Raw genomic sequence first — 14,191 nt, 5'->3', positions numbered from 1 at the left:
GAGTTTGGGTCAGCATTGAATTAAAGTACTTCTCACATGATCAAATTAATAAAATTTTATTAAATTCAAACTCATCACCACCTCGGGGCATTTTAGGGACAGTGACTGATCTGGATTTTAAATCTACTTGCCTTAAACTGAAAGAGCCGCTAGAATAGGAACAGAATTCCCATAAAAATATTCAATATTCACAGAACACAGTAAGGGCTAAACTAACCTTGGTTTTAGGTGGTGCATTTGAAGAACCAAGATATTTAGACATATGTCTGAGAAAATAAGCCTATCATTTATTTCTTTTCAGACCCTAAGGTAACAGGTGATTTTCCTTTTTAAGTTTACCTCATTTGAAGACAATGTCCTTCCTCAATGGACACAGAGGCTGAAGAGCCCATCAGAAAGCAAGGTGGTCTCTAAGCTACTGCACCAGCCTTTTATTTTTATTTTTTGGACAGGGTATCCATTAGAGATTGACTGTTAGATCAGTAGATGACACTGCTTGATTTTAATCCCCCCTGCTTCTACTGTAAATTCAGCTCATATAAAAAAACTAATTAAAAGGAATCACACCCTAATAAAAAACTAATCACTGATGCATAACTCAACTGTCAGAAATTAAATAGTGGCCATTTGGCATAGCTGATCTAATACACAAGCAAGATTCAGAAGAGAACTTCAGGAGAAAATAGTGATGAACCCACCAGAAAGGGGGAGAAAGACATGTAAGATATGTTGATGAGCTCTCAGCTAGCTGGTTCTCCTCTTAGCCATCCTTCTCTGTGAATTTACAGCCTCTCCTCTTTTTTCAGGGTCCCTAAAGGTGAGCAACTGGGGGGCTGTCTTGGGCCCTGTGCAATTTTCCTAGTTTGCTCTGTTCTTAGAATTTCCATCTTCTTTACATGCCTTCAGTGAAGGTCTCTATATAATACTCACAAATCTTGCTTCTACTTCCAATTCCTCTCTTACAAATTTAGTACTGCATTTCCAAAATTTCTTGGATATCTACTGTCATCTCAAATTCACCATATTCAGAACCAAACTCATCACCACCCACTGATTTCCATTCCTCCCTCCCTTCTTCCTTCCTTCCTTCCTTCCTTCCTTCCTTCCTTCCTTCCTTCCTTCCTCCCTCCCTCCCTCCCTCCCTCCCTCCCTCCCTCCCTCCTTTCCTCCCTTCCTCCCTCCCTCCTTCTATTGGTACTGTGGTAGACCTGGGGCACAGATAAGGATAAGGCACTCCTTGACCTTAAGGAGCTCAGAGTTTGTTCCAAATTGGAGAATCAAAACTTGAGTCAAAAAAGATCTAAGTGTCCTACCTCAAAATCCTTATTTTGTGTACAAGGCAACCAAAGCCCAGAGAGTTCAAATGGCTGGTTTAAGGTCACAATTGCTATTGGCAAAGCCAGGCATTAAACCCAGCACTCCTGATCTGCTAATTTCCATCAAGGACATCATACTTGTCCCAGCCACTCTACTTAAGATCTGAGGAGACACATGATTCCTCACCATGTCCCAATCTCAACAACCAATCAAAAGCACTTTAATGTCTTTCTTTTGAACATCTCTCACACCTGCCATTTCCTTTGCTTTCTGACCATCAGCAGGCCAATCATCTAGGTCAACATGACCTCCACACATCACCCTGAACTTGCCTGCAGAGATGTTCAGTCTCCCTGGTACTTCCTGCACTAGGACATTTCCCCTGCCTGACCTACACCACACTCCAATTCGAACCATATGTGGCTACCATGATAACATTTCTAAAACACTTGGTACACATCATACTTCTGCTCCAAACCCCACAATGAATCTCAGATATGCTCAGCACACTGTATGGGAGAAGAGGTCTGTACTTATGGGAAAATACCACTTGCACTCTACCCCTTGGAGAATTATTTTCTCTTGAACTAGTATCTCTCAAACATATATGACCAAAGAACTTCCTTTTTGCAAGGAACACACATTACCACTCCTCAAATCCAGTGATGGCAGAAACACACTGTGGGAAGCAATAGCCTGTAGGCTACAGTTCAACAGGTTGGCCAGGCAGCCCAGACTTCCTTTATTCTCCTTCCCATCCTTCCAATGACTGCCTGCTTTGGCAAAACTGCTCCATTCATCATTATTTAATACTTTATTTTCACAATTTCTCCAACTGGAAATATTCTACTTCTTCCTTTCCACTTACTTAAATCTTATGCTTCTTCCAAAATTCAGGTCAGGTCTCATCTCTTCAATAAATCATTTCCCAACTCTCTCATCCCAAACTCCTGTAGCATGTATTTACTTGTATCAAAAAACCAAAGTCTCAACAGCAGAAAACACGCACAGCTCTCAGATGGGTCAAGAAGCTAATTAAATGGCAAAAATTTCCCTAACAAATACCTTTAAATTAATCTACAAGGTAAGATTATATTACATTTCCAAGAACTGGATTTCTACAAAGCAATCAGGATCTAGAAGGAGGGGGAAAAAGGATATTTAACATCAATAAAATATTCACTACTACTGACAATGAATTCTGCTTTTTTAACCAGAATAACTTTAGGAAGACACTAGGAAAGTCTCATGCCTTCATTTTCATTTTGCAAAAAATTTCAAGAACCAGCTAATTAATGCTATCATGAGAAGAAAAGTGAATAGTGTACAGAAAGAACAAAATCATTACAGATGCCATAAACACCACTAAGTGAATATTATTCTCTTCCCATTTCTAGTAATTTTTTTCACATGATATAAACAAAACTAGTCTCATTTATTTAAAAGGTAACATTTCTGCATATCATTATTTAAAAATTTTTTTTCTTAATGGTGAAAAGATGCCTTGTGATAATAATGCCCAATTCAGTTCCTATTTAAAGTTAAAAGCAATCATTAAATGTCATATTTTAACACACATGTATCTCCACAATCTCCCTAAGAAGCTTCAGGTTATAGAAGAACGTGTGAAGAGAAGGAAATCTGAGGTATCCCTACTCTTTCTACTTTCTGAATTGAAAATGTACAAAACTCACCTGTGGACCTCCCACCTCCTCCTGACCACCAATGTTTGCCATCCCAGAGCCATTCATTCCCAAAAAGCTATGACAACAGGAGAGCAGTCATCAGCCTAGATCTCCAGTATAAGCTGGGAAGAATCTTTTTTTTTTTTTTTTTTTTTTTTTTTTTTTTTTCAATGTTTTTTAATTATTTTTGGGACAGAGAGAGACAGAGCATGAACGGGGGAGGGGCAGAGAGAGAGGGAGACACAGAATCGGAAACAGGCTCCAGGCTCCGAGCCACCAGCCCAGAGCCTGACGCGGGGCTCGAACTCACGGACCGCGAGATCGTGACCTGGCTGAAGTCGGACGCTTAACCGACTGCGCCACCCAGGCGCCCCTAAGCTGGGAAGAATCTTGAACTGTCTGTACTCTGGACCTTACTGGTATGTCTAAGATTACCATGACTGATTGCTCTTCCCTGCCTCTGCTCAGCTCAGCTCAGCCCATGCTTACTTGAACTTATAATGCCTTCCTGATCTCTTTAATATCTTCAGGCTTGACCTATCATCATAGAGACCAGTCCTGTTCTTCTAAGACTTTATGTTCATCTTGTTTTACCCTCTTGCTGGTCTAGCACATCATATATGAAGATCCCTTTGCTCAGATGAGCCCAGTGTTCTGAGGTGAGAGAAGGTTTAGTCTCAAGCCATATCACCAACCTTATCATCCCACATGAACTCTTCACTTTAAGCAAACTAATCCATTCACGGAGACTTGAATTATCCAAGCCATACACATCCCCCATTTTGTTTTTCAAAAGTCCTGTCCTGTAAGACCCCGTTCAAGGCTCTGCTCCCATGAAACCTTCTCTAATTTGGCTTCAACCTCTGAACTAGTGTACTGACTGTCTTCATCAGAGATTCATGCAGCAGGTCCTGCAAAACAACAGTCCCAAAGCATGTCTCCAAGGAGAAGACTCTCTCTTGGAGAGTTACAGTGCAAATTATCATATTAAAGACTTAGAGGGGCGCCTGGGTGGCTCAGTCGGCTAAGCGTCCGACTTCAGTTCAGGTCGATCTCGCGGTCGTGAGTTCGAGCCCCGCATTGGGCTCTGGGCTGATGGCTCAGAGCCTGGAGCCTGCTTTCGATTCTGTGTCTCCCTCTCTCTCTGCCCCTCCTCTGTTCATGCTCTATCTCTCTCTTTCTCAAAAATAAATAAACGTTAAAAAAAAAAGACTTAGAAATCTTACAGCAAAGAAATCTTCCAAACAATATTGAATGCCCTGTTACTGAAACTTATTTAGCTGTGGAATCCCTTTTCTATCTTCTATCCTTTAATAATAATTTGGAAGCACAGATATAAGGAAAACAGGTCTCCACAAGTCAGTGGCATTTCCCATAAGTGATTTTGTATTCTAATGTGTCCATGTGCCCATGTCTTCTTTCCAGCTGGTTGGAGTAGTAATAATCCAGCAGCTCCAATTAGCTTTGGGCTTTCTCAATGTCTATTGTTGTCTTTATCCTCACATCACTCTGCTTGCTAAGTGTAAAGTCATGCACAGTGCCTAGTACATAGTGAATACAGAAGATTCGAGCTACTTTCATTTTGAAGCAGTAGAGAATGTGGTTAGGAGTTGGGTCTGTGGAAAATGACCCCGTTCTAAGTCTGGCCCAGCCCTCACCAGTGAGATTGAGGACTATGTCTGTTTTGCTCATTCATGCCTTATACACACACACAGTGCCTAGGACAGAACATACAGTTAGTTAAGTATTTATCGAGTGAATTAAGGACAAAGCAGTGCTCAACCCAAATGATTTTGCCTACCAGGAAGACATTTGACAATGGCCGGAGACAGTTTGGGCTGTCACAATTAGCATCTGGTGGGTGAATGTCAGGGATGCTATGAAACATCCTACAATGTACAAGACAAAGAACTATCTAGCCCCAAATGTTGAGAAACCCAGAGTTATGCTGATCAGGGATAAATTTCTAAATACAAACACTATTTGGCTTTGAGCAAGTTGTCGAATTTTTCTAAGTCTTAATTTCCTCATCTGTAGAATGCAGAACTGATTATAAGATTGTAGTAAGATAATATATATACAAAAGAGATAAACTGAGTAACACATACGAGATGTTTAACACAGTGATTGGTGCATAGAAAGTATGACCTATAAATGTGACCCGTGAGCATTCTTACTGTTAGCCTTTATTCATTGTCTCATAATGACATGAAGCTTTCAACTGAAATCTTCATGGTCTCAGAACTCACTATATCAATTCTAGAGTGTGTATTTTATCAAAATAAACTCTGTACCCCCATTTATGTCTCCTGTACAGTCAGATTTTATTTATGTGCTCACCAGTGGCTCAACAGTGAAAATGTTACTCAAGAAGAGCATGCTGTCTTCCTGAACCAGCTTCCTCCGATTCTCAAAGGTGTGGGACAAAATGGAAAGACGTTCTCGGAGCGAAGGATCAATAACGCACTCTTCAAGAAACTCATCAGTCTCATTCTTTTCCTCTTTGCTCAGATCATCACAGACCCTAAAAAAATAGAGGAAACATGAGATTCATTTTGATACTCCCATGAAGAACATTGTAAAGGCCTCCCCTCCAGTCCATCCTGCTGGAAATGGTCTTGCCCATCACCCTGAGGTAGTCCCTCCTTGCCCTAAGTCTGTAACATACCAGCTGGGTGACTTTGGACTTTAACCTCTTAAGAGCATCAGTTTGCTCATCGGTTAGTCACTTCATTTGACAAGCCCTCCCAGGTTTCCTGTTCCACTCATGCCCATTTACTTACTCCTGAGTCCTTATGTATATTTAGACAAATATTTTCTTTCAGGTAATTATGTTTCTCAGGCTTCTTTTTTTTTTAAGCTTATTTATTTATTTTGAGAGAGACAGAGCACAAGAGTGGGAGAGGCAGAGAGAGGGAGAGACAGAATCCCAAGCAGGCCTCGCACCATTAGCACAGAGCCCGATGCAGGGCTTGAACTCACAAACTGTGAGATCATGACCTCAGCCAAGATCAAAAGTCCGACGCTTAACCAACTGCACCACTCATGCACCCCTCCCAGGCTGTTTTTTAAATATTTAACATTTACCCTACCTCTTACACTTGAAAAACAATTTTGTTTCTTTTTAAACTTGCTTAGATTTTTTTTTTTTAAGTTTACTTATTTATTTTGACAGAGACAGAAACAGCGTGAGTGGGGGAGAGGAAAAGAGAGAATCCCAAGTAGACTCCATGATGCCAGTGCAGAGCCTGACACGGGGCTTGAACTAACAAAACCATGAAGTCATGACCTGAGCCACCCAGGAGCCCCCGCTTAGCTCTGATTCTTTCTCAGCTGTTAGTCCCCTAGAGAAAAGAATCTGGAACCAGCAAGGACCAGTCTTGGTTACTGATGCTACTACCATTTACTAGCTCTATGACTTTGGGGGTTATTGAAGCCTCAGTGCCTTCACCTAAAAAACAGAAATAATAGGAGCTCCTCCATCATAAAGATGTGTTGACGATTCAACCTGAATAAGGACCTGCTGCAGTTCCTAGGACACAGAAGGTACTCAATAAATACAAGTTTTCTCCCTGGGTCAAGCATAGGCAATTACCAAGCTGTAAAGCTTTTAAAATGCTCAAACCACACCTAAAGTGAGCTCCTCTTTTCTCTCCTTCTAGCTCTTAACATCCATTGTGGTAAGTCAGAAAAGCAGCCTTTCCCAACCCTCTCCTCACTACTCTCACCAGAGCTGTGCTCACAGTACTCCTAGTATCTGTTACTTCACCTGCACTTAGAAGACTGAATTCTATCTCCTCCCAGGATGTATGACTATTTTCCAGCATTTTACTGGTATTATCAATGGTGAGAGACAACTTATTTAGTTAAGTGAGTGCTCAGTAAGAACCCTGAGTCACCAAATCCCTGTCCCAGCCCCAACTATTTTCTAAATGACTTCATGCAAACCGTTATGTTTAGCAATGTCAAATAGCTGTTTTTTATAACTTTAGCATTCAGGGTCCTTTGGTCACAGAACATAAAGAAGTCAAAGAAATGGGTTCAATGTGTTCTGGTCCCGAGGAAGAAAGCATCAGAGGATGCACGGGCTTCCTTTTCACTGCTAGCTTGAAAGCAGCGTCCAAGGTAACCAGAGCAGCAGACCTTGTACACTGCTGAGACAAATTAAAGAGACCTCAGTCCACAGAGAGAAGGGAAACCACTTACTCCTGTGAGTGGAATTTTTGATACCTACCTTTAGGATACACCCTGAAGAAACAATCATGGATAAAAACAACGACATAGCCAGAAAGATGTTCATCAAAGTGCTAGCCACACTACCAACAGATGTGGGTAAATTTGATGTGAGAGACTGAAGGACTGGTTAAAAAAATAATGGGAATCATAAACATTACATTTCTTTAGGTTATTGGGTTATTGGGAGTGCAGTGTGGGGATGAAATGTCTTGTACGGATCGAGGATGAAAATTCTGCATGAACTGATGAGAATGATTACCTCAAACCTTACAACAGAAAACAAAACAGAACAAAACAAAAATTCCCAAAAGCTCTTCTCCCACACTGTTGGCATTCATGAATCACTAACAACCACATAATGCGAAGGGGGTCATGATATACTGTATGTTTCCCTCTGTGTCCTCTGATTAGAGAACTGGAGCCATGGCTGAGAGTCTAAGAAGGGAACATGCAACATCTTGAGCTAGGTTGACTCCAACAAGTGATTCTCTATACCTCAGTCTATTGTCTGGCCATCTTGTCCTGCTGGTATTCATGGTATCCTACATTCAGAGGGGGTTCTGTTTTACAGTGAGGAAACCTCTTATCAGAGAGCTAGCCACCTTCAGGCGTCAAGTACAGTCCAGCCTATAGACTATAGTGAATGGGGAAGAAATGTGTCTCAGGTACAGCTGCATTGAACCAGTAATGTTCCCTCATGTTGAGGTGCTACAGACCCTGCTCCTTTGCAGCACCCTCAAAAGATAGTAACTGGGTGCTGAGGAGATTAAAAACTAAGAGCCTTGGGCTTCAAGAGAGAAATACTCCCATATCCACACACTTGGCATGGAAAATATGAAGCCATCCAACTTCAAATGTACAGTGTGACCCTGGACACCAGGCAACTCTGTGATGAGTATTATAAACTGAAGACTAGAGATCTCCCTTCCTGTTTATCAAGTACCATTCAAGTCTTCAGATTCTTGTACAACCCTACAGAAGAGAAGGGCCCCTCAAATACAAGTAAGATTAAATTTATTACTAGCCACAGGGCAGGTTCAAAGTCCAATTAAAACTGATCTATCTAGAGAAACACATCACTTCCTACACCTGAATGGTGTGGAAAAAAATCCATGCTGACAACTTTGTGGGGGTTCCATCGAGGATTCTTGAAGTTCTTGTATAGAACAAATCTAGAATTATAGCCAAATGCTATTAAAACAATGGCCATGACCATCATGGAGAAATGGGGAGCAAAAATCCTCAAAAGCCCATGCCAAGTCTCTGAATAGAATAAACTGTGATTATTGGGGCGCCTGGGTGGCGCAGTCGGTTAAGCGTCCGACTTCAGCCAGGTCACGATCTCGCGGTCTGTGAGTTCGAGCCCCGCGTCAGGCTCTGGGCTGATGGCTCGGAGCCTGGAGCCTGTTTCCGATTCTGTGTCTCCCTCTCTCTCTCTGCCCCTCCCCCGTTCATGCTCTGTCTCTCTCTGTCCCAAAAATAAATAAAAAACGTTGAAAAAAAATTAAGAATAAACTGTGATTATAATGAGTATAAAAGAATCTTTTAGGATGTTTTATAATCTCTCAGGACAAGGAGGAGGAGGCAAGGAGAGAGGAATGAATCCTCCATTTCTGAAGAGATTAATTTCTCTGCAAGTCCCAGAAAAAACATCAACAAACATGAAGACCCAAAGGAAAACTTCTTAAAGTTCCACATATCTGATTCTGAAGGTTAAAAAAAAAAAAAGAAAAACGAAACAAATCCCAGAACTTCTTCCTAGGGGGAGTGACATCTTCATTGTCAGAGTCTAGAGCCTAGGATTAGCCCAAGGTCCTCAAATATGGACACGTGTCACGAGGTTTTGGTAGGTAAAGAGGAAGTCATCCTTCTTAGAATGGAAATAATAAACAGCCAGAAAGGAATAGGGTTTCCTACTCCTGATTAAGGCTGAAATTCAAGATCTCCAAGTCTTGACTCAGGCCACATCACTAAGATGCTGGAGGACAGAAACCGCAATGGCTAGAATGGTCTTGAGGGTATCCATTAAAGCAATTAGCATTCTCAACCTAACAGTGAGCAACTTTCAGCCCCTGTAAGATGAATGCCTTAGGACCAGCTTTAAGCCATATTATAACTAGAGAGCAGCGGGCAGATTCTTGAGTCTCACCTAGAAATCTACACTGACGTATTAAATCTTAGGTCCTTGGGGAGCTACAAAAGGAAACTGTAGTCTCTCAAAGTATATGCATGAGCCCATTTAGAATAGATCCTCTCTGTTCCAAGTTGAGGACCAAACTAATGGTGTTTGCCTTGCTTTTCAAGAGGATGAGCATTCCATGGCTAGTTATGTCCAGAACAAAAATTGATAACTAACAACATGAACTTTGATTTTTAAAAATACATTAAAAAATGAAAGTTGTGGCAGATTTGGGGATATATCAAGGCACAAGACAGGCATAAAACAGAAAAGACACTCTGGTCAAATAAGCAATTGGCCATAAATGGCTCTGTATCCTCTCTATTTTACCTCTTGCCCTAGCCATCTGGCCCTAGGAGAGGGGGGAGGGAGAAGGTAAGGAGAAGCATACTCAATAAACTCTTCACTTAGATCAACCAATCCAGTTTGGAGAAACATGAGTTGGGCTGCCATGACTCCCAAAGTGAAAATGGAAGTATTCTTATTTAGGCATTTGAAACCACTTTTCAAGTTCGTTATTTAATGGAGGGGCATAGTCTTAGATGATGAAAGGAGGCTTCCAATCATGGTTATGGAAATACTATTCCATATTATTCCTTTGTTACAAAAAAAATACTATAGGAAATAATAGACCAAGAGAGATAATAAAAGAAAGACAACACAAGAGAAAAGGAAAAATAAGCCTCAGAATAATATGAAAGAAATAGGGGCATGAGTATCAGGGGAGGTAAAGTAGAGGGGAAAAAAGAAAGAAATGTCCATCCATGTATAGTTGAAATTATATTCTCTATCCCTGGCATCTCTGATAATAACTGGTTTGATTTTTTTTTCTTAAGTTCAACTATTTAAATTAACTTCCTTAAACACTTTTTGGACATTGGCATGGCATCAGTCATGTCTTATACATATAGTCAAACACACATAGTTGAAGCTGAAGCTGGCTTTCCTTCTGATAGTGTGCACCCATCCTCCCAAAAAGATTATGCCCACAGGACAAGCAGGATATTGAAACATGGTTTACTGGCATCTCTGTGTTTGTACCTGCTCTCCTATTTTATTTTTTTATTTTATTTATTTTTTTTTTAAATTTTTTTTTTCAACGTTTATTTTATTTTTTTTTGGGACAGAGAGAGACAGAGCATGAACGGGGGAGGGACAGAGAGAGAGGGAGACACAGAATCGGAAACAGGCTCCAGGCTCTGAGCCATCAGCCCAGAGCCTGACGCGGGGCTCGAACTCACAGACCGTGAGATCGTGACCTGGCTGAAGTCGGACGCTTAACCGACTGCGCCACCCAGGCGCCCCTCCTATTTTATCTTTAAACATGCTTGGATCATTCTCATTGTTGGTACACTCGTGAACGAAGGAATCAGGACAAATGAAGCAGTGGATGAGCAATTTTCTCTTGCCTTTTGAACTACTGGCATTTCTATGGTATGAGGCAAACTGAAGTTTTTAAGCAGGAAAGCCTTTTCTTTTCTCACTTTTTAAAGATGGCACAGTGGTAATCCAGTGATTAAAGCTCATTGTCTGAATGGTAAAGCTTCTGGTCCACTGTGTCCTGCCATTGTCACAGCTCCTTCTGATTCAATTAGGGACAGCACACTGGGGGATTTCTGCCTGGTTTCCATGGACCCAAGACTTTTACTTTTATCACATACTAACTTGGTTTTAAACAAAGCTTTGAAGCTTCCCAGGGCTAATCTTTAATGAAAATGGAGAGGCAAATAAAAAAGGCTGAAATAAATTCCAATGAAAGCAGCAAAAGTGCTAATTCAGGGAGGGTGGAAGGAGATAAAAATGAAATTGGACTTTAAAAGAGGCAAGGACAGACTTGGTAAAAAGAAATACTCAAAATTGAACAGTGATGAGGTTTGGTTTTCCATTTCATTAATTTTCTCCACTGCCTGAAGTATCATTTTAAAAAGTAGAAGATTAAAGATACCAACAAGGAATCATTATTAAATTATATGGTTAGCAGGGATCGAGCAATGCTACTAAAACTGAGAATATAAAAGTCATTATATCTAAGCCTTTCTTTTTCCTAATTCTTTGTTTTCTGGAAATATTTTTTCACCGAAAAAAAATTTCACATTGATCCCAATCCAAAAGAGGTTATTTTTAGAAACTATGAAATCTGACCAATCTGATTAGGGCTATGAGACAAAATACAGACCTGTAGGTTAGTTTTGAAAGAACAGTGAAAAAATGATATATTCGGTCTTCATTTTTCTTTTAAAGTTTGTTTATTTATTTTGAGAGAGACAAAGAAAGAGGGAGAAAGAATTCCAAGAAGGCTCCACGCTGTGAGCACAGAGCCCAACTGTCTGGGATCAAATCCACATAACTGTGAGATCCTGACCTGAGCCATAGCCAAGAGTTGGATGCTTAACCTACTGAGATACCCAGCTGCCCCTGATTTATTTGGTCTTTAAAATCCAGGAGTTTAGCTACTAATAAATTAAAGCCAGGTTAAGATGAACTGAGGATGGGCAATACTGTGTCCCACATAGCTCTTTAAATGAAATTCTTTAAGTGAAATTCAAGTTTTTAAATTCTTTTCTTTAAATGAAAAAAGGAGCATCATACACTGGAACCAAGCTATAAAAAGCTGACCTTGTTTGAGGTGGTTAAAAACTTACCACAAAAGTCACTGATTTTTCATAATAACTGAGCTTTGAGGTCCCCCAAATTATAGCATATAGGTGTTTTTCTTACAAACCTATACTTTTCTCTGTCTTCCTCTTCCTGGGTAGCAAATATCTTCCACTGGAAATGGGCAATGATGTTACTGCGGTTGTGAATAGTTACAGTTCGCTGACTGGCCAGAGATATGTAGGTTTTCTCAATGATCAAGGAATTCCTGTCCAGCCTTATATTCATGTCTATAGCAGCTCCATAAAGAGATAGAAATATTTTTTCACCTAGAAATTAACAAAGTATAAACACACTTTGAGATTTATTCTAGAATGATGCTACTAGGCAATTTTTTCCCCAAGATAAAGTGATAGGACAAGCACTAGACATTTTATTCTTTTTTCTCCTCCATCAATCCAGAAACCAGACATGATCAGAAAACTTAAATATTATGTATTGTGTAGTTATAGAGAATCAGACTATCTTATTTGGTCACTGTAAAAACCACATAAAATATGAATTTCTATGGTGGGTATGACAAGACCTTTTCTTCTTTGTAACATTTCTAAATTCTACAGCCTGACCACGAGGGTACTTGAGTTTTAGAATTATAACCACATGCCTCATTTTTATTCAAAACATGAATTGGAAATCTGATTCCTTTTTTAAATAAGAAACTGCTTTTTTTTAAGTTTATTTATTTATTTCAAGAGAGAGAAAGAGATTGGGAGGGGCAGAGAGAGAGGGAAGGAGAGAGAGAAGGCCAAGCTGGCTCCACACTGTCAGCACAGAGTCCGATGTGGGGCTTGAACTCATGAACGATGAGATTATGACCTAAGCTGAAAACAAGAGTCCAGTGCTTAACTGAATCAGCTACCTAGGGCCACCTGGCCACCCAGAACCCTTCTTTTTTTTTTAATGTTTATTTATTTTTGAGAGAGAGGGAAAGCACAAGTTGGAGAGTGGCAGAGAGGGACACAGAGGATCCAAAGCAGGCTCTGCACTGAGAACACAGGGCCCAAAGGAAAGCTCGAACTCTTAACCATGAGATCATGGCCTGAGCTGAAGTCAGAGGCTCAACTGACTGAGCCACCCAGGCTCCCCAGAATTCTGATTCTTTTTTTTTTTTAATGTTTATGGCTGAGAGAGAGAGAGAACGAGTACGAGCAGGGAAGGGGCAGAGAGAGAGGGAGACACAGAATGTGAAGCCGACTCCAGGCTTCAAGCTATCAGCACAGAGCTCAATGTGAGGCTCAAACTCATGAGCCACAAGATCATGACCTGAGCCAAAGTCAGATCTTTAACCAACTGAGCCACTCAGGTGCCCATGATTCTTAAAGTAACTATACCAAGTAATATCTGGGAAGAGCTGAACATCATGCAAGGATCTAAGTCCAATCAAAGGAGATCAGAAAGAAAGAATAACTGACTACATTAGTAAAAAGCTGACTACTTGAAAGGAACCACTTCTTTAAACAGCAGCAATGAAAAGAAAACAAAAATGAAACACACACACACACACACACACACACACACACACACACACTCTATCTGGATTACATAATTACATAGTAGTTACATAGAAAGAAAACAAAATAGGGACACTGGGGGGCTCAGTTGGTTAAACATCTGACTTCAGCTCAGGTCATGATCTCACAGTTTGTGAGTTCAAGACCCACATCAGGATCACTTTTGTCAGCACAGAGCTGCTTCAGATCCCCTGTCCCCCTCTCTCTCTGCCCCTTCCCTCATGCACTCTCTCTCTCTCAAAAATGAATGAATGAATGAATGAATGAAAGAAGGAAAGAAAGAATTCTTGTCAACTTTTAAACTTTCTGATTAGCTAAATTTAACAATCTGGTAGGTGGAAAAACTCGTTGTTTTAATTTGCATAGTCTTAATTATGGGTGATGTTGAACATCTTTTCATCTATTAATTCGATATGTGTGTGTGTGTGTGTGTGTGTGTGTGTGTAGTTTTTTTCTGTGAGAAGCCTATTTTAGCCTTGGTGGTTTTCCTTTTGAGAAGTTTACCTTTTGGTTATCAATTTGCGAGATCTTTTTGATATTAAGAAAATAGTTTTTGGGACGCCTCCGTGGCTCAGTTGGTTAAGCGTCCAACTTTGGCTCATGTCATG

At 40.4% G+C, this 14,191-nt stretch overlaps 1 protein-coding gene across 12 annotated transcripts in view; it reads right to left on the bottom strand.

The window, feature by feature from the left end:
• The window catches only part of HYDIN (HYDIN axonemal central pair apparatus protein), a 439,740-nt gene that overhangs the window by 265,525 nt on the left and 160,024 nt on the right, over positions 1-14,191 (bottom strand). For all 12 annotated transcript variants that reach the window (XR_009256078.1, XR_009256079.1, XR_009256080.1 and 9 more), the window contains 2 exons: positions 12,140-12,341; positions 5,343-5,526 (listed from right to left, as the gene is read on the bottom strand). Coding sequence is in view for 9 of the 12 variants with exons in the window: in XM_058708213.1 (XP_058564196.1) it covers positions 5,343-5,526; positions 12,140-12,341 (386 nt within the window). In the remaining 3 variants the exon portion in view is untranslated. The remainder of the gene's footprint in view (positions 1-5,342; positions 5,527-12,139; positions 12,342-14,191) is intronic.

The sequence above is a fragment of the Neofelis nebulosa genome, chromosome 17, assembly GCF_028018385.1.
Source record: "Neofelis nebulosa isolate mNeoNeb1 chromosome 17, mNeoNeb1.pri, whole genome shotgun sequence".
In the NCBI taxonomy this organism is placed as follows: domain Eukaryota; kingdom Metazoa; phylum Chordata; class Mammalia; order Carnivora; family Felidae; genus Neofelis; species Neofelis nebulosa.
Note: the sequence above shows the minus strand (reverse complement) of the source record. Positions and strands in the feature narration are given on the sequence as shown.